Raw genomic sequence first — 27,867 nt, forward strand, 5'->3', positions numbered from 1 at the left:
TAGAAGGGAGCTATTTATTAAGGTAATTGGTTTATAAATTTGTATTCTTTTCAAATTCTTATATATATAATATATCTGTAAAATGATTATTTTTTGGTTCAATCGAAACCGTAACACAAGACAACAAAATATTTTACACTTATTTAATTATTAAATTACAAGAAGCACTCCGTTTATTTTAATATTTATACGTAATTATTGCATTATTCAATATACATTTTAAATATTTAATGTTTTCATCTCACTGGAATGCTGTACATCATACACCCATGAAACTGCAGTGACACCAACATGACTACTCTGAGGAAAGCTTTCACACTACAGGTGTCTGTCTAAGCGAGACAGAAACACCAGTGACAGCGACAGCGAGAGAGTCAAAGAGAAAAGAGCGGAAGAGTGCGAGCCAAAGCGACAAGTGTGGTGAGTTTCGCCATTATCCTTGAGAACGCATTCACCCTTGGCCAAGCGAAGGCAAATTGTGCGAGGACCGTTAGGCGAAATCAAATCAAACTGATAACAGCTGTGTGGGGGAGACAGAGACGAAATGGGGTGCAAAGGCGAAGCGAGAGAGCGCGCTTAAATGAGAGACCAGAGCGCCAAAAAGCACAAGGTGAACTTTTCCTTCAACTGAAGCCTCAGATAACGGGACAGTTCGTGGCGGAGTTTCGAGTGTGTCGGTTGTGCAACAGCGGAATAACGGTACACCACGAAAACCCTCTGAGAAAGAGTGTGTGCGGGTGTTTGAGTGTGAGTGAGTGTAGCAGCCTCAGTGGCCAGCGTTGTTGGAATTAATAAAGCAAGTCCTGTGCGTGTGTGTTTAATGATTAAACTTTAATTACAATAAATTCAAAAATTAAATGAAAAATAAAGCTTAGATAAAATTAAACATTCTTTAATTATAATTATACTAAGAGCAAATTAAGTGTTCGTAGAAAATAAAACCAATATTTATAGAAAATTGATTACAATTTTACAGAACAATATTCAATCTTAAAAAATTTACTGTTTGAAAAGTTAAGAGCAACAAAAATAATGTGTTTTGATTGCGAATTCTGTTGAATAATCAAGACAAGCAGACTGCGCAGTTTGGCGCCGTGTGGGCGTCTGCCCAAAAATCTAAGAAGTAAATGGGAGAACAGGGCAAAAATACATAAATCCCACCTAGACAGCAACGGTGTGTCTGCCCCTGACTTTTATTTAATGCTTATTTTTGGGGGGCTCATTGGCAAATCAAAGAGTTTTGTCTTTGAATTTTGGGCATTACTAAGCAGGATTCAAACCTAGGAGTTGATGGCGGATTCTGAAATTCTTACTAAAAACCATACAAATTTGGCTGCCTTTTGGTATGAATATTTCTTGAGAAATTTCTCAAAGCGATTTTGGAATAATTAATTTAATTAAATTTTAAGTTTAAGAAAATACTGAGGAGTTTTAAAATATTTTTTAAAAAAGGAAGTTGCTGCCTTGTCTAAAAATTAAATATTTAATTTAGTTCTTCCTTTCATTGCTTCTACTCTTTAAATTAATTTTAATTTAGTTTTCAATCGACTGAAGCCATTGTCTAATTTTCAAAAATTAGAAGAGCATTCAAATGCCTTTTAATGAAAAGGCAACTTTCCCCGGCATTCTCCTTCGGCTTTTCTTCTGCGTCTGCTTCTTTGCGTCTCGCTTTCACTTGGTCATGAAAATCAAAGTCCCCCGTGTGCGCTGTCAATGTATTGGGACCCCCACATCTGTGTGTATATGTGGACTGTGCTTGTGTGCGTGCACACACACCGACACACACACACATTATAGGCGTGCTTGCTGCGGGGGCGTGAAAAGTTTGTCTTCCTGTTTGAGTTGCGTATTTGGGCGCCATTTCGGCATTCCGCTTTTTATTTACTACAAATTGCTTTGCATTTTCGTTCCATTTCATCTTTCTCTTTTGCGTTATTTTCATTCCGTTTTTTCTTTGGCTTGGTTTTATTTTAATTTATTTTTATTCTGTTATTGCGCTTAATGCGCTGTTGGCAATTTGTTAGGGAATAAAATGTTGCACCTCAAACCCCTCCCCGGCTGTGGCTGTAATGAAATATTGTAATTAACTTTGTTGCCAGCGGGCAAACCGAAGAGAAATTTGCGACGTTAATGAGGCGGCAACAGGTTCCACGGCAGCAGCTTCAATTAAGTTTTTAATAAGCGACAGTCTAGGACTAATAAATATTCATAAATATTTTAGCTCAGCTGTCGGCAATTTTGAAAGTACTAACCCACAGACCAGGAAACCCTCCCCCGCTAGCATATTTTGAGTGTATTTAAAAGTTTTTTCCTTGTGCTCTATCGGAAAGTTTTCCGTCAACTTGCCCCTCTAGCCTGTCCTTGTCCCCAGTGCAGGAAACTTTGGATTCCATTCATTATTAACGATAATATGTGCTCAGCTCCTCTGGAAGCCAAGTTTGGGGGTGAAAATGCCAGGGGCGAAAAGTTCGCAATTAATTGCAAACTACCAAGTCGAGAGCAGGAAAGTGATATCTCGCAGGACAAAGTCAGAAATTATTTAACGAAATGGGTCACACAATGTTAGCTAAGCTTTATTTGGGTTAACAAATTAAAACTGACTTGGAAAAGCTGGAAGCTTGTGAAATGAACAATGCAATGAATTATTCATTTTATGTCATTAGCTGAAGGCAACTTTCAAGTCGAGTGCCGAAATATGATTTCCCACAGGATGAAGTTGGGAATTTATAAGTCAAATTCAGTGTTTTGTCTTAAATTAAATAAAATTTTGGAAAATTTATAAGCTCTGTTTTGTTAATTGTTAAAAAAAAAACTTATGAAGTTTAAAACTCTTTTTTTTTAACAAAATATTTGCAAAAGTCAGTCCGTCTTTTTAAATTAAATCCTCTCAATTTAAAGTAATCAAAATAAATGCTCCTTTTGTGTAGAAGTTTCTAATATTTTCTTCTAATATAAGCTAATATAAAGCCTTGAACAATAACAAAATATATTTTACACATCCATGAATTAATCCAATAATAAACTTGGCATAAACTCAATGAACAAACAAAGAAATAACTTGAAATAAAGCCAATTTCCACAATAACGAGGCAAAGTAACGCCTACGTAAAAGCTTACAATGGCAAATAGCATTTCTAAAATTTATTTAAATATTTGCGTACACAGAAAATAAGCGGATTCACGGCAAATTTAATAACACAAGACAATAAAAGAAACGTTCAAGTGGAAGGAGATGATGAAGTGAAAATAACAAAAATCGGCAGATAACTAATAACAAGCAAACAGAAGGCATCAAAGGAAAAGCGAGAAAAGCAGTCGAATCTTTGACTTTGAAGAGGGCCAAGAAAAGCCAGAGTCATGGTTTGAACTTTGGGTAAAGGAGGTAAGTTTATGGACGGGAGTATATAGATATATTTGTTATTACTCTGTTTAAAATTTGAGCAATCATTGAAGAATAAATTTAAAAGATTAATAAATGCATTCGAAATTTATTTAAAAAAATTGATTTACTGATTTTTCTATAAATATTTATTATCCGAAATATGCACAATAAAATTCATAAATGTCGAATTATTTATGAGTCTGGTGACGCTTATTTTATGAAATTAATTAGGGCCTCGTATTCAGATAAAAATTAGGCCCCTAACCTTTTCGCATATTCCGAAAAATACACACAACTAACCCAATATTCATAATTCATTCACCGACATCTCGCAGCTCCCCAAAGTACGTCATAGATATTCCATTTTCATCAGATGTATTAGTAAAACGAGAGCCGCAAACCACCCCTCAAGAGATTTAAATTTAGCCCCGGACGCCGCTGTGTACATGGGAACGATATATACATACAATTTATATAGGTATATGCCAAATTATTGTACATAATTGAGTGCGTTACATTATTTACTTGATGGGGCTTTTTCGAGGGGGAGACGGTCGGGGTCTTAGACCTTTTAACCGCTCGTTGGGTCCTTAAAGTCCGCAAAATATAATAAAATTAAATGGCTTTAAGGCCTCGCCTCATCGGGTGACTGAAAAGTATGCTACAAATTCCTCCCATAAATATTGATGTATCTTAAGGGGGTCTCGGGAGTGTGTGTTCTGCTGTTCGTTCACCTTCTTTATACTCTTGAGACTAAAAAGGGAGAACAACAAATCGTGTCTACTAAGTAAATATTCAGAGCTCTGACCCTGGAGAAGGCATTGAACCATTATTTTGCACCGCACAAATATAAAACCGTAGAATAATTCTGCATAATGCTGCACACTAATCAGCATAATCGCATTTAAAAGGCAGTTATTAGAGTTGTGATTGGCAGATTGTGGTGTTTCATATTGTCAGGCATTGTTATGCAATCATGTTTGATATATAGCAGGCGCTAATTATCGATTTGCATTTAATAGGATAATACAATTTGTGGCAAACACGAAAACAACCTTTTGGTCGCATGATTATTTACCAGACCCCACATAACACAATTATCATTTTAATTGAATAAAGCATTAAGGCTGTCAGTAAATAGGAATCATTTATCTGTGACAATGGAAAAGGTGATAATTGGATATGGTTACCCAGGGCGACAAAATTTGAAAAGAAAAAAAACGCAACAACCAAAAACCAGAGAACTTTTTCATAATTCTGTGAACATTTTTAATAACTTGGCATTAACTTAAGTATAACTGCGTCTTGTAATTGTAATTATTATTAATATATTTAATTGTTTATATATAATTATTATTATAATATATAAAACCGATTCAAAATGTAAACAAATTTCCTCAACAGCTAATTAATATCTGTAAAACATTATTGATTTTTGTTAACTATTAATTATTCTTATAATAATTATACAATAATATGACAAATTTCAAGGGTACACTCTGGTGTTCTTATGCTAGCAAATCAATCACATATCCCGTTCATTTGTTATAATTAGACAAAGCCTTGTTTATTTGGATTAAATATAATATTGCCGGCACACTCGCTACCACATCAATCATGGCACTCGATGTCTGACAATAATATCCTTACCCTACGGCTGGCAAAGGAGAGCAAAAATGTATAAATACATAGAAGGGGAAATAATAGACCCAACTTAAGCCTGCTTTGGATGCGAACTTATGGAAGTGAGCTGCTAGTCTGCTTATGTCCTTAAGGCTTATTATTTAGCTGCTTTTTCATTGCGATGCGGAATGTGCTCGAATGGCAAGCCGACTCCTCTTTCTTGTGCGACAATTCAGTAAACAACGAACAAACAAAACAAACAAACAACAAAAAAGGGAAGCCACGTGGTTCCGCCTGACAGTGACAATAAATATTAATGACCCTCGGAATGAATAGATATTTAAACAAATGTAACGCTTTTATGGTGTCATGAAAATGTTATTAAATTGCCATGACCAGAAACACGAAGCCGCGGCTTGAATGACTTTCATTAGCTTTTTATATTATGTGTTGATTGTTTTTGTCTAATTACTGGGCGGCCTGATAATGTTATTGACCTGACACAATAAAAGCAGCACACTAATCTCTATAATTAAGGTAATTAAATATTAATTACTATGGTTACTTAAGCAAAATTGAAATGTTTACATATTTTAGTTAGATTCTTCGATTAGGATTTTAATTAAACCTGCAAGATCTTCCAAGGGAAAGTTGAAAATAAATTTGTGCATTAAAATTGATTAATTTTATGAAAATAAAATGTATTAAATTTAGATTCCTTCCTCCATAAATTACCATAATATCTTGCCAAAAAGCTGGCTAGAAAATTTACATTTTCCCTTTAACCCAGAACTAAACTAAATTTAAGCAATTAGAGCTGCAAGGGTTGGCCAAAACCCTAAAAAAAAAAAATGGAAACCAGTATTAAACAAGCTGGAAACCAAGCTACAGCCACTGCTAATGAATAATCCGCGCCGCGCCGCCCCCAATAGAAACTTTTCTCATTACTCAAATCTATATATACGGTGTATATATCCGTATATAAATCTCAACCTTCGACAGAGAACTAAATACCGACAAAGTGAACAAAACGGTTTGTCCAACAGCAAAGGCTAAAACAGGGCGGGGCTGTCAAGGGGGCGTGCATTTTTATAAACTGTTTTTGGCCAGGATTCATTTGCATCTCCCAGTGGGCGTTGCTGCTATTGCCTGGGTTTTGAACGAAAGTCAAACGCCAAAGAGTTGCCGGCAAAACAGCAACAAATTTGCACTTCCATTTTAATTTCGCCTGTAGCTTTTCCCAGTGATGATGATGCTGGAAAATCCTTTAAAAAGTACCAAGAAACTGATGCAAACAGGCAAAGCTTCTGTCACTAAAAAGGAAGCTTCTGCGCTTAATGGCCGCAAAAGTGCAAGAGAGAGTGGAGAAAGTGGTTCCAAGGTTGGTTGGTTGGGATCTTCTGTGAAATACATTTTATACATTTTACCGGGTTACGGAAGAATGCAGTAAACGAGGTTGTCAGGAAACGTAAAATTGTTTTAAAACTCTTTAACGTTGCGTAATTTTTATACATAACTTTAAATTCCGCAAAGTAACAAAATTTAATAAAAGTTTAAGTGGAAAAAATCTGACAAATTCATCCAATGTATAGAATATAGTCGTGATTTCATTCCCCTCTTATTTTGCAAATTGCCAACCATAATCATACCATACAGCAGGAATACCATACGGGATGCACTCAAGTTGTGGCGCTGCTGCAACGCTTTGAAGAGCCATCAAGTTCAGCCATAAAGTTTTATAACCACACACTCGACCTCACGTCTCTATCGTGCTAACATCCTCACTTAGTAAACTTATTGCCAAAGCATCAAAGACACAATTAACCATAGTTTTGTTGCTGTAATGTAATGGCACTTGTTCGACATTTAATTACACTAATTTATATGCAAACTGCAACCAACACGGCGGCAGCGACGATGGCCACACGGATGCTGTGACGATGTCCTTCGTCTAATATACTTGCCTTTTTCTGCCCGACTCTAGTAAACATTACAGAATTAATTGTTGCTTCATTGGAAAAATTTGTTCTACTAATTACTACAATGTTTCTATTTAATTACAAATTATTTCCCAAAATCAAAACCAAAACACTTTTGATCTTTTACAATGTTATTTAATGAATTCCTGGCAAACAACTCTCCTTTTGATTCTAAGAAACATTAAGCCAAAAGCCTAGAATTTTCGGAATTCCATGAAATGAAACTAGAATTTTCTTGGATTTAATATTTTAGCTTTAAAGGAAAATTCACCTAATAAATAAAGAATGCAATTTGCTTTCTTTTTCGTGTTGTCATGTTTCTCCTGGAAACTAAGTTGAAGGGTTTTTCCCAATTTCATACCTAGTAAAAGTATCCTTTATTCTGGTTATTTTTTTCGTAGTGCTCCTCTTCTGGCGACTTCGCCTTTCTCGCATTCCTTCCGCCAGCTTCAAGTCCTGTTCTTCAGCGCATTTTTCCACATGACGTGTGCCTGGGCCAAGCTGAAGGAAAAAAGAGGAAAACAATAAAAAAGCGAATAAAATGGACAGAGACAAAATTTGTCAACATGTTTATAAGTTTATCTTTTTTTTTTTGTTTTGTTCGCTGCCACGAGTGTTTATTGTGTCTGCTTTTTCCATTTCTTATATTAATATTGGTCATTTAACTTTTGATCTCAGTCTGTCCAGGGTGGTTGGTGTTCTTAGTTATTGCAGCAGTGACTGTTGTTTGTTACAATTTGGATTGTTTTAGTTAATGATTTCTTTCATTAGGTGGTTTTTCTTTATCTTTGCCCGAATTTATTGAGTGGTAAAAAGAGATGCCTGTACCTGGGGTGTTGTTATTTATGTTGTTTGTAATATTTATAAAAATATCCAGGCTGCCTCTTAGTTTTTTATAATATTTATCTCGTTAATGAATAGATCAGAACTATTTAATGATAAGGTAACTTTCTGAAAATGAATGGCCTTTAAATTTATATTTACTTATTTTCTTAGCTTTCTTCATGGAAAAACTTGTTTCCCCAAAACAACTTTTAAGACTATTTTGTCCTTAAACTCTTATAAATTTGTGAAAATTATTTGCTTTTGCATTTTTATTGTAACTACGTTTGTTTTCCAAGTTGTCATTAGTGCCAGAAGCCATGTTGCAGTTGCAGCTGTTCCTGCTATCGCACTTGATGTCACTGCAGTTTTGCCCGACACTTTCTGCTTACTTTTGGTCCTGTCGCCTCAAAGGCCAAAAAGGAAAACACTTGCACCTGTCCCAAGTTGCCGACAGAAAAGCAAACTTTTATTTATGGAAATGGCTTGAATTACTTCCTCGTTCAGGACGAGCAAAAAAAAAAAAAGATAAAAAGTTTGCCAGCTTTTCTCCCTGGTCCAGTGGCTTTATTTTGAGGTCCATCGTTGGCTTTCATCGTATAAACTATCTTTATGCCTTGTGGGACCTTTTCATAAGCACGTTTTTATCTGCTTTACACATTTGTGCGTCGCCGTCTTTCAAAATGGGAACAGGACTCGGGGGAGGGTCAAGCGTCCTCGTTTCCATCGGTGTCCTTTAAGTCCCTATTTGGTGTGTTTGCCATTAAAAGCCCCTTTTTATCCACAGTCCCTCCACCGCCGACAATTGTGTGTGTTTGGGCCACATCGTTCTGCTGATTTTGTCAGTTTTCTTTGTCATTGATTTTCGATCATAATAATTCCATGTGCTTTATGTGCCGGAAAGTGCCCGCTAAAAAGGACGACAAGCATCTGGCAATCCATTGCAATGCATTTATCCCTCGGATCCCTCGCATGCCATGAGCTGAGCTCTGAAATGATTTGATTTTTATGCTTCTCTGTTTGTCTCCCATATCTTTCATTTCCTGAGTCTTCCTCGGTATTTCTTCTGTTCACTGTATGTGTGTGCTTTCCTTTTATGACTTTATAATATGGACATTATCCATCTCTGAAACTGATTTCTTTAGAAAGTTAAGTCATTCGAAGGAAAGTCAAATAAATTGGGATTACAGAAAAATGATGTTCTTAAACGTTTCACTTTTCGAATGATAATTGATTGGTAACGATAATAGGCTCATAATATTAAATAATACAATAATTCCACCATAAATCAGAAGTTAATGAGGTGTAGTAACTTTATTAGTATTTGGTTCTGACTCATTTTTTTGCAAAATATGCCTCATGAATACTTAATGTTTTCCGCTTTAAAAATTGAAAGAAAGTATACCTATTCATAGCTTAGAACCTTAAAAATTTTCCTGAACCCGCTGTGTTGTAAAATTCCCATAACCAATATGACATCATTTATCTTCGCATATCGCAAACATCAAGTTGTCGGAATGAGTTAGCACCAATCTTTTGATAAAGTTAATCTGTAAAGCAATTTCCTCAACCTAATTTTCCACACACAGACACCGAGGCAGAGCTGATCCATGTCGAATCAAATGCTCAATCGAGTCCAGGACATTATGCAAAACACATGACGCCCAAACGTAGCTTAGGAAAAACCCGAGCAACAACTAACACACTCAGCCAACTGACAACTTCACTTATTCCAGTTGAGTTGTGACGTTCTGACCGCAGGCAGTTGGCAAATGAAGGCAAGAGAAAGGAAAAGTCGGCAAAGAAAAGCCTGGAAAAAGGCGTTGAAACGTTTCATTTCCTTCGGAGTCTGTCGACACTAGGTACAAAATAAAAGTAGATGGTCGAAAAAAAAACCGCAAGCAAATCAAAGGCAGAAGGAACCTCATTAAATTAATGCAAGCCTCAGGAGTTTATCCCCCGCTGCCTGGACGACCTCGGCTAATTCATGGGAAAAGCCTCTTTAGCTGAGACCAAAAAAAAAAATGTTCCAAAGATTTGAAATGCTCGATAGGCGAAGTCGAAATGATTGGCAGGGCCCCTGAAGGACCTCCGTCAGCATAAGCCACCGGCTTAGTTAACGTTGTATGGGAAACATGGAACCATTTCGTTAGATTATCCAGCATGCAAAGTGGACACGGATTTACATTTCAGTTGGGTTTCATTTGCGGGTATTTGTATACAAATAAGGGAATGAAAGTATCACTAAAAATATATAAATAAATAAACAAATAAGGCATAAAGGTTAATTAAGTAACTTAAACCATTTAATACAGCTTCTTCAATTTTCTGGGAATCTTACAAAATTCTATCAAAATTTAGTTGTCCTAAAAAAAAACGGTTTCTATGAAAAATCCGAAACATGTTTTTGGAAACCACAACCAATGTGACATGGCAAAAATGTTCAAAAACAAAAAACTTGTTCAAACTTATAAAGTGAACAGCGGTTACAAAACTGCACGTGTTTCTCTACACTTTGCAACACATTCGGGGTAATTTTTAATGCCTAATAAAATATATATGCAAAAAAAAATATAATTTATTTTAATATTTGTTATATTTAATCATTTAATTATAATTAATTTTTAAGTCTTACATGCAAACAGTTTATTATATAAAAACAGAAACATTAAATAATCTTTTTTTAGTCATCTTTTGCCGTCGAGTGGCTGTATGTGAATATAGATTATATATAGGATGTGGATGTCCTTGTGTCCGGTACAGATTTAGAGGGACTTTCGTTTTTGCCCCCGTTCATGTTTATTTTAGCTTGCAAATAAAGGGGATAAACAACAACTGGCAGCCATGTTCAACAGCATTTCCGCTTACATGTCCTTTTTTCGTTTTTCGTTGGCCTGGGCTTGTGTCTGTGTGCGCTGAACCCTTTCACAGCTTTTGGCTAGGAGCCCCCCCTGGTCCATAAGCCAGTCAAAATCCATCCACTCAATCCTTTGCATATTGCTCATATAAATTTCTTCAGTAAAAAATGTATGCGTGTGTGCCGGGGATGGCTGCTTAGTCATGCTCATGAAACGCGAAAAAACGCGACCAGAGACTGGAGAAAAGGGAGAATTTTCCAACTGTAAACAATAAATATAAACATGGAGCGCTGTGGGCGGAATCATAATAATCCCATCCCAGTCATCATCATAATCCACATGCTGTCGTCAGTCAAGTTCAAATGGCTGGCAAATTTTTTTTGGTACACTCTTTACCCAGATACCACCAACAAATGGCTAATGCGTATAGGGTTGTGGGGCAACGAGGTGGCTGAAGATGACGGAAAAACAAGGCAACTGCTTAGCATAATGAAAGGTGGCTTCAGGAGTTGCTAACTTTGTAGGGAAAATTAAAATTTATGATATATTATTCATGCAATATCAATTTTAATGGGAAGCATTTCACCTTGTTTATTTAAGGATTCAATATATTTAAAATGGTTTCTATTTGTTTAAAGAATGATATATACATATTAATTATCTTATCGTTTATTTCTTGAATATTTTACTTGGTTTCAGCTCTACAAACCTGTCTTTAAAAAAATTACGCATACGACACGTGTGACAAGAATATTGAAACAACGTCCATTTGTTGAGAACTAGAAAGAAAAACCCTTGTTTATCTTATCTATTGAAAAATATTCATCAGCTATTATTATTTAGCTAATTTACGCCCCTGAAAAATACCATAAAATGATTCATTTGCAAAATCCTATATTTTCTTCACGCCTTAATATCAAATAAGTTAAATATTATATTTTATTTGATTACTTAAGAGTTTAACAATTAAAACTCTCTTTAAAATCCCCCAAAAGTTGTCGTTTAAAAGGTTCATCCGTTGAAATCCTATATTTTATTCATTGCGGTAAAGGACTTTCCCCATTTTATTTTCCTCAGAGTTGTTGACAAATATATCCACTTCCGTACGCCCAATTAACCTTCATCAGCTCCACTTTCGCTTTCGGTACATGCAAAAATTATTAAGCCAACACATAAATAAATTGTTGAAATATTTATTTACGGCCAAGACAAGACAAGTATGTGTAAACAAAGCCAAAAGGGACTCTCGACGGGGCCAGGTGGAAGTCGAAAGAAAGTGAGTGCATGGACAGATAGCGACTTGCTTACCTTAAACGCCCACAACTTTGGGGAGGTCTGAGTGAAACCGACTCGTAAATAAATACCAAAGACATAAATAAAATAGGAGGACGAGTGAGTGGAAAACACTCCCAGACCGACCCATTTTCGCCAGTGAAAGCCAGCAAAATGTAAATATCAAATAAAAAGCGTAGAAAACCAACGAAACGCTACACATTTTTTGCATTTGAACTGAGCAAAGAAGAAAGCTGGGGGAACCAAGTTCGGGATTTAAGTTTCAGACCACTTGTGTCTGCACATGTTAGCTTGTCATAAAAATGGCTTTCGCCGCCTTCCTGAAAGAGGTAACACACCCCCACATCCATCAATACAGAACCCTCCACACGCGTTTCCCCTTTATTTGCAGTGCTTTCAAGCCCAAAGAAATGGCTGCCATTTGTAAGAGAGTATAATAATAATGGCCTGGCTGGCAGAAGAAAAATATATACACATATACATATGTGCAGCCATAAAGTCTGTATCGATTGAAGTTCATATTTCCCTATTTTTTTGCGTCACCTCAATGCGTTATGGTTGGAAAAATATGTGCAATATGCTTCAAGTTTAGTTGATGTTTACTAAAAGTTGAAGATATATATTTTAAATGTAAATATTTACAACATATTTGTTTCTTCTGCTATATTTTAAGTAGCTTATTCTTATTATTTCTGTTAAAATTAAAAATAAAACCTTTCCCTTTAATTGTTTCAATTATTTCTTTTACCTGCCATTAAAAAGTTTCTAAACTTGGGAAAAAGAAATTACAGCTAACAGATGATTAAAATTACTTTTTAAGCGAACAGTGTCGACAACTAATCCTTGTTTTCCGTTCTCTCCTCCTGCAGTTGCGGATGCAAACACAACAATGAGATGGTGGCACAATGCTCTGAGGCGCAAGAGGAAGAAGCCGACGGCGGCGGGTGGAGAGGGTGGCCTTTATCCCCCAGATGCCACCTGTCCGAGACAACAGCATCAGCAGCCGGAGCAATTGTCGACTTGGGGAGGAGCTGTCCCCCTGATTTGGTTGCACTTGTTGCTGGCTGTGGTGGCGCTCAATAATCACACAGCACAGGCAACAACTGCAATAAATCCCGGGGCAACAGTAACAACACTGGGAGACTATGCAGCGACATCGACGGCAACATCGGCCACATTATCTACTGCGGAAGCTTCATCACCAGCAGCGGCAGCCACGGATAAGTTCTCGACCAACTGGGGCATCCTGGATGATCCATTCAAGGGCATCGTACGAATCGGCGATGGCAACACAGTTGCCAGGGTGAGTGTGCATTCGGGGAATTGGCAAAACTAAGCTTGATATATGAGGTTTCAAGAGATTAGCAGGGCAGGACTTACTGTGTCATCGATAGGTGTTATTCGTAGATTAGTTTATCGCTTTTTGGATACCCTAAAAGCCATATTTTAGGTGCTTAAATATCATAAATATTATTCTTATTCACTTTAGAATAAATAAATGGAAAACAAACTTATAATTTCATATAAGCATTCTTGAAAACACTTACCTAACAACCAAGTAGTAATTGTGATATGCAATTAAAATGGATTTTATTTTCTCGATTACAGTCTCACCCCATTTATGTGGCATAGTGTAAGCCCCATTTAAGCCGCAATTACACTGGAGTGCAATTGAAATAATGAGAATAAGAGTACTGCACTGGAGTGCAGATGAGGTGGGGTTGGTTTGCACCTGGAATTTGCGCTTAAGGCGCACCCTCGGTGCAGTCTCCTCTGGTTAATTGAATTGCGATTGAAGGGCGCGATGGCACTCGAAAGTCTCAATGCCATTCCAAAATGTACCAAGTGGCTATTTAGTGAGCACTTAATAATGATCAATGGGGAAATGGGATGAAGTACAGCATGAGTACTACAAGGCGAGGACGTATTCAATTCTATTGTTTTGCTAAACAAATTTGAGGTTTTATGAAATGTCTAAGAATATTATTAAGTTACTCAATCTAACAGGAAGATAAGTTTGGGCTTCTTGATAACTCGTTGACTTATTTCTTATCACCTGGCTTCACTTCTACTATATAAACGGCTCATAAATATTCAAGTATTCTCACTCTCTGAACTCATAGTTTTATACCCGCACTCTCCTTAACTAGATTCCGGGAAACCACTTCCGCGTATTTCACCGAGGTTTATGTGCCCATAATGAGCCAAGTTAATTAGCTTAAATGGTTAGCATCTGTGCCAAGCGAATTTCTGTTGTAGATACTTTTCCAATGGAAACTTGGTTTTGGGGACAATCTTTATTCCTCAACTTTCACCATCGTTTTCCATATTCCAATGGCCAAAAAAGCTTTATTGTCTTGGCCCGCCGTTGGACCACAGACTAAAACATTTACAATACATGCGCCAACAGAAAATTCAGTCAAAAGTTTTCAATTCAATTTCGCCCTTTTGTCTTTAGCAATTTAAAGTCAAAACAAAGGAAACTTTTTCGGTGGCTAGAATGCGTTAAACAAAAATTAAAGCATGAAAAAGAAAAGCCAATAATGTAATTTTCCACTCAAACGGTAAAAGGGCCCAAAAAAAAAACGACAAACAAAAAAATTTTTGGGTCTCAATGAATTTTTTGTGTTTAGTCAAAATGTTTTTTTTTTTAATGCGTTTGTCAGCGGCAGGCCAACGTAAAATAAAAACAAAACGCAGGCTTCAATAGATAAAAATATGATTTGGGTAGCCGAAAAATATGAATATGCACTGAGAGAAAAATGAGTAAATAAAATAAGCTATGTAAATATTATTAGGAAATTTGTAAAATTGTTTATAAATATATAATGTCAAATAATTATGAATAGGTATTGAATAACACCAACAGGCGCCCTTATCTTAATTTTTTATTATTTAAACTATATATTGTATTATTGTTTAGCACTGTATTCTCTACGCCACCGTTTCAACTTTTAAAAATATTATTAATAATATGAGATTCACCAACCATTTACAGACCGCCATCGAACAGTCGCTGGTGACTATCCATGACATTGCCACCGAAAACCTGGGAACGCTGTGCATCTCCACCCAGTACCGACCTCTGCAAGTGCCCATTAATTCAGAGCGGTACGAGAGCTCCAGACAGAAGGCCGACTTGGCCGCCTCGATACTCCAGGAAGTTGGCATCATTCGGCACGGCGGTGAGTTTGAATAGAAAATATTCCACCTCGCATATGTTGTACGTGTCCTTTTATTCCATCATCGGTTATTGATTTTACTTGCTGCTTGCGTGTGGGCGGTGCTGGGTCTGAGCTATTGGAAAGGGAATGACATTTTCCGGCTGCGAAAATTCATATACAAAAATTAATACGTGTGCCTCGCATGTAGAGCCGATTATAGTGTGTGTGTGGGTGTGTGTGTTTGGCTAAAAAGTAAAAAAAAAAGTGTATCGATATGGTTTCAGCTTTCCCTTCCCAGGAGATTTAAAGTTATTCCATTTCCACGCCGCAAGCTCTGGACTCAAGCTGTGCGATTTCGGCATTACTTTAATTGTCTGCAGCTCACAGCTTGTTTTTTGCGGCAGATCAGAAATGATTAAGTTTTTTTTTTGAAAATAAATTCTGAAAAAATTAAGAGCTTAAGAAAAGGGTTTTAACTTCATAAAAGTCAAAAAAAATTAATTTCTCTTAATTCTATAAAAAAAAAGTAATTAAAGCCACAATCACACTTATATTCCAAGGAATTCTTATGATTAAGAAAGAAAAAAACGGTTTGTTCGTTCCCAATTCAAATACAATTCCTTATATCCCTTAAGTGGAATTCTGATTCCCTTCTGTTGTGTACAGATTTCATCTCACCCTCGGAACCTTGTCGGATGCTGTGTATATTTGTACTTATTGCCATACATGTCCTTGCTTAATTTCACAAAAAATCTGTTCCTTTTGGACCCCCATATTCCATCCCGCCCCATTTGTTCTCGTTGGCGATGTTCGCCCCGTAAAAGCTTCGTGGGTAAATCACAGTTGAGAACAAGAACGAATGCGATGGATGACACGACGCACAATACGAACTTTAAATTAAATCTACAGCAACAACATTAACATTGGGACTAACAACGGTAAAGGACACTTGCATGCGGATGGGGAAAAGGTGACGGGTGCTGCTGGGATGGTGATGCGCGCCACAAGTGCGTCGTTCGTTGTCAACCCCAATGCTGTCGCGCGGCTGTCAGGACAAGACTTTCATTCCGTTTTCAGTCGCCAGCCGCCAGTTGCCAGCCACCCAGCGGCAACCTTGACAATGCTTAACAAAAGGGTACACTAAAATAAGAAAATAAAATTATGTAAAATCTTAAATAATAAGGGAACTGCCATCAGATATGATTTTTAAATCGTTGCTTATTTCCTATATTGAAAACCTTTTTAGTTTTTAATAATATTTATCTGGAAGTTGAGAAATATTATACGTTTTATAAAATTAAATTAAGAAAACCAAATTAAAAATCAAACATGTTTCGTTCAGTGCACGAATCATCCAATAAAATGATATCAGTGCGTCATGCATAGTCAAGGACGAGGCGGAGCACAAAACGCACAATGAACTCATCGCTGTGGCTGCTCGGGTTCGGATCAGGATTGAGATTGGTATAATAAGGGGAGCCCGGGAGTGCTGGAGCGCACAAGTTGCCATTATGGTCATGATTTCCACACCGCCTTGGAGCCGGTATCGGTGCTTTCTTGCCATCACTCGCTCTGTTCGTGCTCAAAAAGGTGAGACGTGTCAGCGAAAATCGCATAAAGTGAAGGCAAATTGGTGCCTTTTGTTGCTGCTTCTGCTTCTGCCGCTGCTTTTGTTGTTATTGTTCCATCCTGTTCATCCTGTTGAGCGCTGGAGCAACAGGAGGCAGCCATTTGTATACATTTTTGGCACTTGTCTCTATCTTACCCTTGGCCTGTGTTGACTCTTGAAATTTTGATGCGGCGCATAAATTATTCGTATAAAGTGCCCTCTCAAATCGAATAAATTTAAGCCAATTTAAAAAGGGGCAACAGTGGCAGTGGAATATCCCTGCCATGGCTGTCTGTTGCCCTAAGTGCACGATGTGAGAAGCGCAGAGAGAGGCTTGAGCAAAGAGTCCATTGCCTGCTTTTAGGCTTAAATTTAAAGGGATGTATGTGAAGGGAATGAAAATGGTTTTTAAATGCAGGAAAAGAATAAAACAATTGAGTTGGGTTTATTTTAGGATGAAAGGAAGTATTTCAATTGATTTTACTCGTAAAGGTAGGCCACTTTAAATAATTATAATAATATTACAAAATTAATAAAATTACAATACTTAGCTTAAAATATACAAAAGTAAGCTCGTTTCGCTACTCTCATATTCGTCATCTCATCCACAACAATTTCATCATTTAAGTTACGATTAGAAAACGACCCTCTTTGGCAAGTACAAGTTGTTAACCAACTCACAATTCACATCACCATTTTCTGAAATCTCCTTTTAATTTTGAGCATGAATACCACACATAATTGAATAAGATCCCCCCCATCCCAGTTGCGATTTCCACAAAATATGGCTCCCAGAAGTCCGCTTTCAGGCAAACCGAATCTCGGGCAAAATTTAATTATTCCTGAAAAGGGGCGAAACAAAACACCTGACAGCTGCAAAAAGCACCTGTATGTGTGTGACGGCAAAAACATGTCTGACTGTAGTTTGAATAATTGGCAATTTAACACACTTGCCCAAGCACACACACACACTGAAGAATATTGTTCGGAATATACATATGTCGACCCAAAAAAAAGAAGACATACACAAATTGTAGCAATTGTTGATACAATTCCTGCAACACCTTCGCACCGAGAAAAACAAAACTTGCCCAAGAGGCAATAAATTGTCAAACTATCCGAAAAAAAGAAGGGAAAAAGATTGATGATAGAACACGGAGGAGTGCGAACCAACTGGCAGAGCGGATGATGGATGAGCCCACGAACCATAAGCACATCATTCCCTTTATGCGCCCCGCTGGCGTATGTTACCTTCTCAGGTGAAACCCACAGTGTCAGCCGCTCCGAAGTGTTGTTTACCATAAGCGTTTTGTCTCCGCCGCATTTCTCAGGATAATGGTGATGGAAAGTAGAAGGGATATGCACACATGTATTAATACACAGCGAGGAAAGTCATTTTACGAACTGGGATAAAGAATTAAGTCAAAAACCTTGAAATAATTATGATAATGAAATACAAACTTAATTAAAAATTGCAAAAATTCTAATTTCTACAAATTTAATACAAAAAAACTCATATACAAATCTATGTAGAATTTAATGTAGAATTTCTCTCTGTGTTTTTGGGGTTTTCAAAATTACCATATGGCTCGTGACTTTTAAACTAAAACATCATTTGTGGTTTGAGATTTCCAAAGGCTTCACTTTAAGCTTTATTTAATTTTTTGTCGGAACTATTAATCATCGAGGCGTGGAAATGTTTCAACCATTTATTTTATTACGACTGTTTTCAAATAAAAGACTTTTGTATGTATTATTTGTTACCCTAGATGTTCAAAGGATTACAGAAATTATGTAAATATTATATAAAATATCGAATATATTAATTTTTTTGTATCCATCCATTTTTTTCATTTAATAATTCGATAGGCAAACATAATTTGGTAGGGCTAAGAAATTAAGTAAACTGTGTCACATTATTTTTTTTATCGGTTGGCCAATGTAAACATATACACAGCCATTTATCCCACGTACATCACAGCTCCTTTGTTTCAATTTCCCTCTCTTTCCAACTCCGTAAAAAGTTTACCAACTAAAAAAAAATGCACGTACACGGTTTATGTTGCTTTCTCCCGACCAAAATCGAAAAAAAAAAGGAAAAGAGGAAAACTTTGCGAGATGTTACGGGGTACCTTGCACAGTAGCAACAAAAACATGGCAGGAAAAGGAAAATAAGCAAGCCCTATACATACTAAAACATGAAAATAAAGAAAGTGCCACGGAAGTTGCGGTAATCGAATTTAAATAAGTTTACTTTGTAAACAATTCTCGTTTCGTTCTCGCTTCTGCCCATTCCTGCGCTTTCCCTTCGCCCTCGCCCTTTGACTTTCCCTTGCTTTTCCCTGAAAGACAAATAATGGTGAAAACTGTTTAGCCATTTTCCCGATGAAATTGAGAAAACAATCTTTATAGAATTATCGAACAACTCGAACTTTTTTAGTTGGTAAATAAATTTCAAAACTAATCAAATGTAGAATTTATTTTTAATTATAAATATTAATTATTCAATTGTTCTATCTTCGAATTAGCCACAAAATTACCAACGTTTTGCTAGTAATTATAACTTTTCTATGAAAAAATTAACTGTTTAAAGTAAATTAAATTAATCTCTAGTTGAAAGCTCAATTTTGTAATCTGTTTTTATTTGTAGCTTTTTTAAGCCCCACTACCACTAAAAACAATGGTTTTTTCTTCAAATCCTGTCATCACTAAAACCAAAAAGGCACGCGAATGTGGCAAAAAAAAATATTAGCTTTTGACAGTCAACGCCCACACACTAACAGAGGCAATGCAAAAGGGGAACGAAACGAAAGGACCGTCGATGTCCTGCCGCGCATATTAATCATTGTTGTTGGGTTGACACTTTTCAGCAAGGACAAAGGCGCAACTGCAGCGCAACAGCAGCTGCGGCTTTTAATGACTGTTTCAAGGTTGCAATAACAATAACAGATGTTCCGAGTTAAGCGCTTAAAGTTTTCAGCGAATGCAACACGAACAATTAACCATTCGTTGGCGCTCATAACGCAATTATAGTATTTAAATTCACTTTGCATAGCTTATGTATGCACATATCGCATCACCACAAACGCAATTGCACACAAAAACTTAATTAAAAGTTACATTTTAATTAACAAATCAAAAGCGATTGTTGCTGAAAATGAAATTCAAAGAGTAGCCCATTTTTAATCAATTTTGCATTGTACTTTTATGCTGGGAAAATACGAAACAATATTGAATAAAATGTAAAAGTTTAATATAAAATTAATTTTAAGATAAGTTTTGTATTTAGCTAAGTTCTTAAAACCATTTATAGCCTAGAACATGTATTAGTCATACGCAATGTTGGTAATAAGAATCTAAGTCTTCCTCTGGCTAAGGATTTCATAAGAATAAGCATTTGTTAGACTTATGTATAATAATAAATTGAAAGGATTTCTAAATATTCATAATTTTTTATAATTTAAATAAAATTTAAATACTAAAATACCATAAGCTAAAATTACATAAATATTACGCATACGCAATGTTGACGTTAAACTACGTCTAGAAACTGTTTTAGTTCTCATATTGATATAAAATGTTCATATAAATGTTCAAATATAAATACAAAAATATTCCTATCATAAGCTCATTACTTTCTCCCTCAAAAATATATTTATGTAAGTCGCGTAGAATGCAATCGAACAAGGAGAATGTAAATGCGATTCCTGCTGGGAATCGAAATGATGGCACCCCGAAAATGAGTGCTGTAAATAATTAAAATCCAGCAATTTACGCTGAATTCAGGAATAATGAGTAGCGAAGTGACATGGCCAATTTATTTTCGAGCGAAATGAAAGTGCGATTCTTAATTACCCTGCCTGTATGTGTGTGTGTGCGTGTGTTTTCATTTAATTTCCGCCACCAATTATTGAAATAACATTTTTGCTTATCCACTGTCTGTTTATTGTTCTTCATACGCACAGGCCTGTCGGATGCCCTGGCCAAAGGACTGCTGACCGATGACTTTATAACTGGAGCCCGTATTCTGGCCCTGAATCTCACCAACGGTGCGGTGCAGTCCTATGTTTGGTGGGTGAAAAGCGGTCAGGCGGAAACGCAGAGGTACGACGAGGATGGTATGCAGATTGGAAAAAAACCTGCTGGAAGTTATCCCTGGTAGGTCTCAATCAAGCGACAACCTATAAATTATTATTTTCCCTTTAAACAAGATAAAAATATAGCTCTGTACAAGCGAAGAAATCCAATTATTATTATTATTATTTTAATTTAAATTCGTTCTTGCCTACAAATAAAAATTCAGATACTTGAAAACCTATATTTAAAAAGCCAAAAAGCAAAAACACTACTCATTTCGTGGACATCCGCCACATGCAATCTCGATTAATGGGAACTTCTCCTCCGCAGGTTCGACGATGAAACCACAACGCCCACATTGCGTTCACCGAAATTTGCACCGAGTCCGCCCAACAACTACTACAAGGGCTGGTGGACATATCCGTACTTCTCGTGTTCGGCCAGCCGCTGGCTGGTTTCCTATAGCATCGCCATACCACCGACGGGGCGCCATGGACTGCGGGGCTTCATCAGCATCGACATCGATGTGTCCACACTGCGGGTTAATCAGTGCGAGGCGGAGCCGTACCAATTCGGAAGTCGCCGCCAGAAAATGCATCAGTTGCAGCAGCAGCAACGCCTACCGGCTATCCGTAGAGCCCCGTTTCTGCCCAGCAGGATGGGGGCCAATGACGAGGGCACTATTAGTGACCTGCAGGCGTTCCACAGCTCCCACAAGTGTCATCGCACTTCCATGGTGGTGAGTGATTAATGTTTCATAAATATTTTACAATCATAATCAAGCAGATTAATAAAAAAAATAATAATATATATTTTTTCTGCAGTGCGACTACCGCCAGCCAAGTGTAGAAGTACCGACAATAAGCGGCGTCAAGCTCCTGACCACGCTGAGCGGGAGCAGTAGCTGGGCCCGGGGATCCTACCAGTGCCTCTGCCGAAACGGATTCTATTCGCTACGTCACCCGGATGGCTTCAATGGCACCATCATGGAGATTGCCTGGCAAGAGCAGCAGGACAACATCAGCAACTACTACACGGAAGTCTTCAAGTGTTTGTCTTGCGCCCCCGGCTGTGACACATGCACGGGTCCGGAGCCATGTCTGGCAAACTACCACTGGCCATTCAGGTGCGTTTCATTCACCACCCATCAGTGATGCCAAAAGGTCGATAGAGAAATATAGAAATAAGCTAAATGTATCCATTGCTTAGCTTAAAATCACCTAAAGTTTTGCCATCTCTCACGTTTACCCGGCGACATCAAATCGTAGGTTGCTCCATTTCAATGCTTTTTCTATTCCACAGAATATCCTTGTTGACCATATCCATTGGCTGTGCCTGCGGCACCTTTGTTCTCGCCGGCTACCTCTTCCGGCATCGGCGCGTCAAGGTCTTCAAGGTGGCCAGTCCCATCTTCCTGATGATCACGCTCATTGGATGCGCCATCATGTATCTAGAGGTGAGTTTCTCGGGTCATTTGGGGCGACGCTCTTAACCCATTAAAGGGGCTAAACACTCTGGGGGGGGAGAAAAGGGGTCCAGAACACGCAAAGGCCATTTGAAAACAATGTTGCTAATGCGACAAAAGGCCCGACGTGGCCGACACGAGCTCATTCATAATTAACCCACATGTGTGTAACCGCCCGGCTCAGTTCTTATCCCATTTCCCATTTCTGGAGGCAAAGGGATCTGTGAACAGGCCGCAACATAAAAGCCCAACTTATGGGATTTTAAATGCGGCTTTTAAGCACTTACTCAGGGAAAGTAATCAGCGATTTTACATTCATTTTGCGGCGAGGATATATTTATTTACTCACAAATGTAAAAAATATGAAAAATAATTGAAAATATATAGGATTTTCAAGACTCGAAGTTCAATATATAAACCAATAATTTAAAGTTGCTATACTATATGAGGATTAGTGGAAAAATAGATTTTCAACAATTATTCACTATATATTCACATTTAAATAAAAAGCTTTCGCTTTCTATAGTATTCCTGAAGAGAGCATTCCATATTCTGCATTCACCTGACCCAAGCTTGTGGTTACATATTCCCATACCACTTGTTGGCAATTATGTTGTCAACATTAGCTAACCAACAGTGCTAAGCCACCACCCAGCGGACACATAAAACCACCGTCCATAAAACCTCCATCCCTTGAATAAACACACAATATACACACAATGGCAGGAACAAGAAGTAGCAAACAATGGGACAGCAAATGGGTTAAGAGCTTTCAAAGGCAAAGGGAATAAAAAAGTGTAACCGGACTAAATCGCAGTCGATTTTCTAATCAAAATAGACAAAAAAAATAAATTTAAATATACAAAAAAAAAATAACAACTGATTGTTACAATATTATGAGCAAAAGATCGCTTAAAAAGCAAGATGGAAATTCAAATGTCGAAGATTCCGCAGAGGAGGAGGAGGATGAGCAGGCTATGCAGGCGGCCATGCAGGCAATGGTTAGGATGGCAGAAATGGATGATGTGCCGAGAAGAAAAACACTTCGCTCCGAGGCTAAGACCGCAGCTAAGGAAGTAGAAATAAGCAAAAATCAAGTTTCACAAGGTACACAGTCAATTAAATATCCGAAAAAGACCAAAGTTTCCAAACCCGAGACTTCTATTTTAATGAAGGGATTTTCTGGATTAGGAAGCCAAACTACAGCAGAGGTCCCTCCACAGAAAGGCAACCAAAGTAAGTCGACTTCCCCAGAGCAAGACAAGCTCTCTAAAAAAGATTTACCAAATAAGGATGTCGAAGAAAACAGGCAAGTCTTTAAATCTAAAACAGTAAAAGAGAAGCAATCACCGCCAGGATCCTCCGGGGAGGCTCTTCTTCACACCGAACGTTATGTCTCGGATCCTAATTCATCCTCTGAATCCAAAATTGAGCCAATTCAAGTTCAGGATAGCAAATTAGGTAATGAGCAACTTTCAGAGCAGTTTTTGCAAAAATTAGAAAAGATTGAAGAAGCCTCCAAGCCAAAGTCTTGGGTGAGACCAAAGCCGATAGTTATAAGATCAAATCTGATACCTTCTACGGCTAACAACAATGAGAGTAAAATGGAGCCAAAGCCACATGAAGGTACTGAAAAGAAGCGTGGCAATATTAATATTTTGAAGGCTCCACTTCAACGTAGTCTGAATTATGCCACAGAAAAATATGAAGGAAAACTTGCAGAGAATCCAAAAGAAAATAAAGCAGAGAATCCAAAAGAAAATAAAGGAGAGGATCCAAAAGCAGCAGAGAATCCAAAAACAAGTACAGGAGAAAGAGAGTATACTGCAGGAAATCCTAGAGATAACATTACAGAAAGTCCCAGAGAAATTACAGCTGAACGTTCAGATAAACCTGAAGGCAATACTGCAAAGCCCCCCACTGCGGCTGCGTCTTCGGAAAATCTGTTGGAAAAACCACTGGAGCACCACGAATCACAAAAAACGTTAACGATCACGGGACATAGGCATATCACCACGAAATTGGGCGATCACTGTCATTTCGAGGATCGCCAAGAAGGCGTAGATAAGGGAGCCAGAAGGAATCTAATAATCGCCTGTATTCTGTGCTTCACCTTCATGATGGTCGAGATTGCCGGTGGATACATTTCCAATAGTCTGGCCATCGCCACGGATGCAGCTCATTTGCTGACGGATCTGGCCGCGTTTCTGATCTCCCTGTTCGCTTTATACCTATCTGGCAGACCTTCGTCGCAGCGTCTGAACTTTGGATGGTATAGAGCAGAGGTGATTGGGGCCATGATATCCGTGTACCTTATCTGGGTAATAACAGGTGAATGATAAAAATAATATTATACGCATTTTGCAAGTGATTCTCTCAATCCCATCGTAGGCATCCTTGTATATATGGCCGTTCAGCGGCTAATAAAAAAGGATCACGACCTTGATGCAAAGATAATGCTGATCACCTCGGCACTGGCGATACTCTTTAATATTATAATGGCCTGTCAGTTGCACCACGGACACTCGCACTTTCAGCCCAGCCGTACGAAGATCATGGGATCTCATCATGGCAGCGGGAGTGGGAGCTTGACCTTGTCCACTCATTTCCCCGTGAGGTCTGAGCAAAATATCAATGTACGGGCAGCCCTGGTCCATGTGATTGGGGATCTCGTCCAGAGTGTTGGGGTCTTTGTGGCCGCCTTGATTATATTCTTTAAACCCGAGTGGTCCTTCATGGATTCCATTTGTACCTTTCTCTTCTCGATTCTGGTGTTAGCGGTCACAATTAAAATATTAAAGGACGTTCTCATGGTCCTGATGGAGGCCACGCCGAAGTACATGGACTACGATGAGGTGAAGCGGGCATTCCTCTCCATTGATGGTGTGATGCATGTCCACAACTTGAGGATTTGGGCTCTGTCCATCAACAAGGTGGCCTTGTCCGCCCATCTGGCCATTGCCCAGAATGCTGATCCCCTGCGTATCCTCGAAGAGGCCGCCTCACTAATTCACAGGAAGCACAACATTTTCGAGACCACGATCCAAATCGAAGAGTACTCTTCTGGCATGTTGGATTGCAATCAGTGTGCGGATCCCTTGAAAAAAAAGCGAACTTCAAATCCCGTCGACACGGAAGAGGGTCCTGCGGTAGAAATTCTGAAAAAAACGGAGGAGAAAACCAAGGATCCAGAAAAGGGTTGAACTTAACTGGAACTATCATTATCATACAGCATAAAGTCATTTTTAATGTAAGCGGGGAGTGTCTTGTAAATATTATTAAATATTGGGTAATAAAATTTGTTGTTGTTAATGATTTTTAAAGGCTTTATATTAAGTCAAGTTCTCAAATGATTATTGTTATAATATCTTTAATTTTTATTTGCAGATGGTGGCCATTTTCCCCCTATTGGACACGACTTGGTGCATTGCCACAAAATGGACCCGCCACATGGGCTTTTGCATCACTTACACTTCGCTGCTAATGAAAACCTGGCGGTTAGTCGGTCCTTATTTATATAACTCAACTATTGTTTACTTACTGAACTCCTTTACTTCTGCAGAGTTTCTTTAACGTATCGCGTCAAGTCGGCACACAAAATAAAACTAAACGATCAGCAATTATTGCAATGGATGGTGCCCATCCTCCTAGTAATGCTGATTTACTTGGGAACTTGGACCATTTCGGCAACGCCCTACGCAGAAGTGGTAAGTGAATAACAATATTTTAAATACATTTAATTTTCTTTCTTAAATATCAAAATATTGTGTGTTATATTCCTAAAGATCTACGACCAGAGTCGTCTGAAGTTCAAGCAATGCTCGTATAACTGGTGGGATCACAGTCTGGCCATTGGGGAGGTATTTTTCCTGGCCTGGGGCATAAGGGTGTGCTATAACGTCCGGAATGCAGAGAGTCTGTACAACGAGGCGCGGCTTATCTCGTATGCCATATATAATATTGCCATTGTTAACATAGCCATGGTGGCGTTTCAGTAAGTTTTATGAGCTATACTATTAAATTGAAATTTAATTAATGTTTTATAGGAAATAATTAAAGCCAAATAATGGTAGAATATTATCTTAATTTCGAGATAAGCTTTTCTAAGCCGAAATTTATTTTATTACTGCATATTTGCATAGCCATCTTGGGTGTATGTTTTTGTTAGTGTGTGGGGGTGGCCTCCCACCTGACTGAGGTCCTTCTGCCGCAGAATTGAATTATAACAGTTGACACATGTTGGGTAATCCAAACATGCTGGGGCACGCGTCGCGACCATTAGGGGAAATGCAAAGCTGCCCGCCTTGCGTCTTACGCGGTCTCTTTTAATTAAATTCCTTTGCTTTGTGCGCGCTCGTGTTCGCGTTGTAATCCTTTTTGTTGGCTTGCCAGGACTCGTTGCCATCCGTCTGTCCGCCTGTCTGTCTGTCGCTTTGTTTACACACACATTCCTTTCCTGGGCATCGGCATCATCCTCCTCTCCGGTTTCAAGTTGTCTGCGGGTTGGCTGCTCTTCGCATCTGAAATCCTTTTGATGAAGTCCTTGTAATTAATGCAATTTGTTGGAAAACTTTTGTGCCACGAACCTAAACCTATCCCAATTGGGTTAGGTTAGTATTGTGTAAAGTGTTAATTGGCCGCCGGATGAAAGGTGCAAGAATTTTATTTAAAGTTGGAAAAGGTCGCTGAAATATTTTAATGGGACAGTGGTAATAATTCAAATTAAGCTCGGTAGAATGTAACTAATTTAATTATTTAAGTCAGTTACAAAGAATTTAATTTATTAATATAACTTCTCCTCAAAAACAGTGTCATGCTCTTTCCAAATGCTGGTCCGGACTACAAGTACATGCTGGGATTTGTGCGCACTCAGCTCTCCACGACCACAACAATTGCTTTGGTATTTGGGCCAAAGATTTTGAGGGTCTTCAAGGGCCAGGGCGACAAGTGGGACCAGAAGGCCAAGGTGAGGAGCATAACAGCCTCATTTTCCCTAAATGGAGTGGGCCTGGTCCCCGAGGAGTCTCCGGATCTCTACCAGGAGAACGAGGAGCTTAAGGTGGGTGCTTAATAGAACTTTAATTTGAAAAGTTAAATCTTATAAATTTTGTGATATTTGCAGGAACAAGTCCAAAAGCTGGCCCATCAAATCGAGTTCATGAAGACTGTCCACATGCAAATGAACAACAGGCATCTGAAGCCGAAGCCGGGCGGATATTTTACCATCACCTCAACCTCGTTCCAAGCGCCCTACAGCAAGAACACGGTTTCCACGGCGCAGACGCAAACTGGCAAAGATGAGGCCAGGTGGGTTTTACTTCACCAACAATAGAGTTCCGATAAACTATTTATAAATTTAATATTATTTTCCAGTGGCACGCCAACGAAATCAAAATCGCCCAAGGGCAAAGTCTGACGAGGTCAACGAAGTGTTAAAGATTGCTCAATAGAAGTGGATGATAGGCATGGCATTGCCACCATGTTGGAGGATGTGATTGATTTTAGTTTCCACCAAGCAGACTCGGAGGAGATAGTTATCCCCAAGGGAGAGGAGCAGCCGGGCTCGGAGGAGGCAGCCCTGCTGGAGCAGTTCCG

At 38.2% G+C, this 27,867-nt stretch overlaps 2 protein-coding genes across 3 annotated transcripts; both read left to right on the forward strand.

Moving 5' to 3' along the window:
* Window positions 1-665: 665 nt before the first annotated feature.
* Window positions 666-27,821, forward strand: LOC108074610 (probable G-protein coupled receptor CG31760). The gene is made up of 14 exons (XM_041775968.2): window positions 666-747; window positions 3,166-3,382; window positions 12,827-13,260; window positions 14,956-15,142; window positions 20,696-20,888; window positions 21,138-21,546; window positions 21,632-21,933; window positions 22,110-22,263; window positions 25,660-25,769; window positions 25,835-25,979; window positions 26,058-26,266; window positions 27,082-27,331; window positions 27,395-27,579; window positions 27,646-27,821. The coding sequence occupies exons 3-14, from the start codon at window positions 12,847-12,849 to the stop codon at window positions 27,686-27,688; spliced, it is 2,601 nt and encodes an 866-aa protein (XP_041631902.1). The 5' UTR covers window positions 666-747; window positions 3,166-3,382; window positions 12,827-12,846; the 3' UTR covers window positions 27,689-27,821.
* Window positions 23,097-25,739, forward strand: ZnT33D (Zinc transporter 33D). Of its 2 annotated transcripts, XM_070287987.1 has the most exons (3): window positions 23,097-24,603; window positions 24,664-25,522; window positions 25,660-25,739. In XM_070287987.1, the coding sequence occupies exons 1-2, from the start codon at window positions 23,169-23,171 to the stop codon at window positions 25,473-25,475; spliced, it is 2,247 nt and encodes a 748-aa protein (XP_070144088.1). In that variant the 5' UTR covers window positions 23,097-23,168; the 3' UTR covers window positions 25,476-25,522; window positions 25,660-25,739. The 2 variants fall into 2 exon arrangements, with proteins under 2 accessions (XP_070144088.1, XP_017022223.1); XM_017166734.3 differs by lacking the exon at window positions 25,660-25,739 and having other exon boundaries at window positions 24,664-25,590.
* Window positions 27,822-27,867: the final 46 nt, after the last annotated feature.

The sequence above is a fragment of the Drosophila kikkawai genome, chromosome 2L (assembly GCF_030179895.1).
Source record: "Drosophila kikkawai strain 14028-0561.14 chromosome 2L, DkikHiC1v2, whole genome shotgun sequence".
In the NCBI taxonomy this organism is placed as follows: domain Eukaryota; kingdom Metazoa; phylum Arthropoda; class Insecta; order Diptera; family Drosophilidae; genus Drosophila; species Drosophila kikkawai.

Excerpts from the sequence above, each read along its gene's own strand:
- LOC108074610 (XM_041775968.2), top strand. The coding sequence starts at position 12,847 with ATGAGATGGTGGCACAATGCTCTGAGGCGCAAGAGGAAGAAGCCGACG. Across the intron at positions 20,889-21,137 it reads CCTGCTGGAAGTTATCCCTG|GTTCGACGATGAAACCACAA; the intron begins GTAGGTCTCAAT and ends TCTCCTCCGCAG. Across the intron at positions 22,264-25,659 it reads GCGCCATCATGTATCTAGAG|ATGGTGGCCATTTTCCCCCT; the intron begins GTGAGTTTCTCG and ends TTTTATTTGCAG.
- ZnT33D (XM_070287987.1), top strand. The coding sequence starts at position 23,169 with ATGAGCAAAAGATCGCTTAAAAAGCAAGATGGAAATTCAAATGTCGAA. Across the intron at positions 24,604-24,663 it reads CCTTATCTGGGTAATAACAG|GCATCCTTGTATATATGGCC; the intron begins GTGAATGATAAA and ends ATCCCATCGTAG.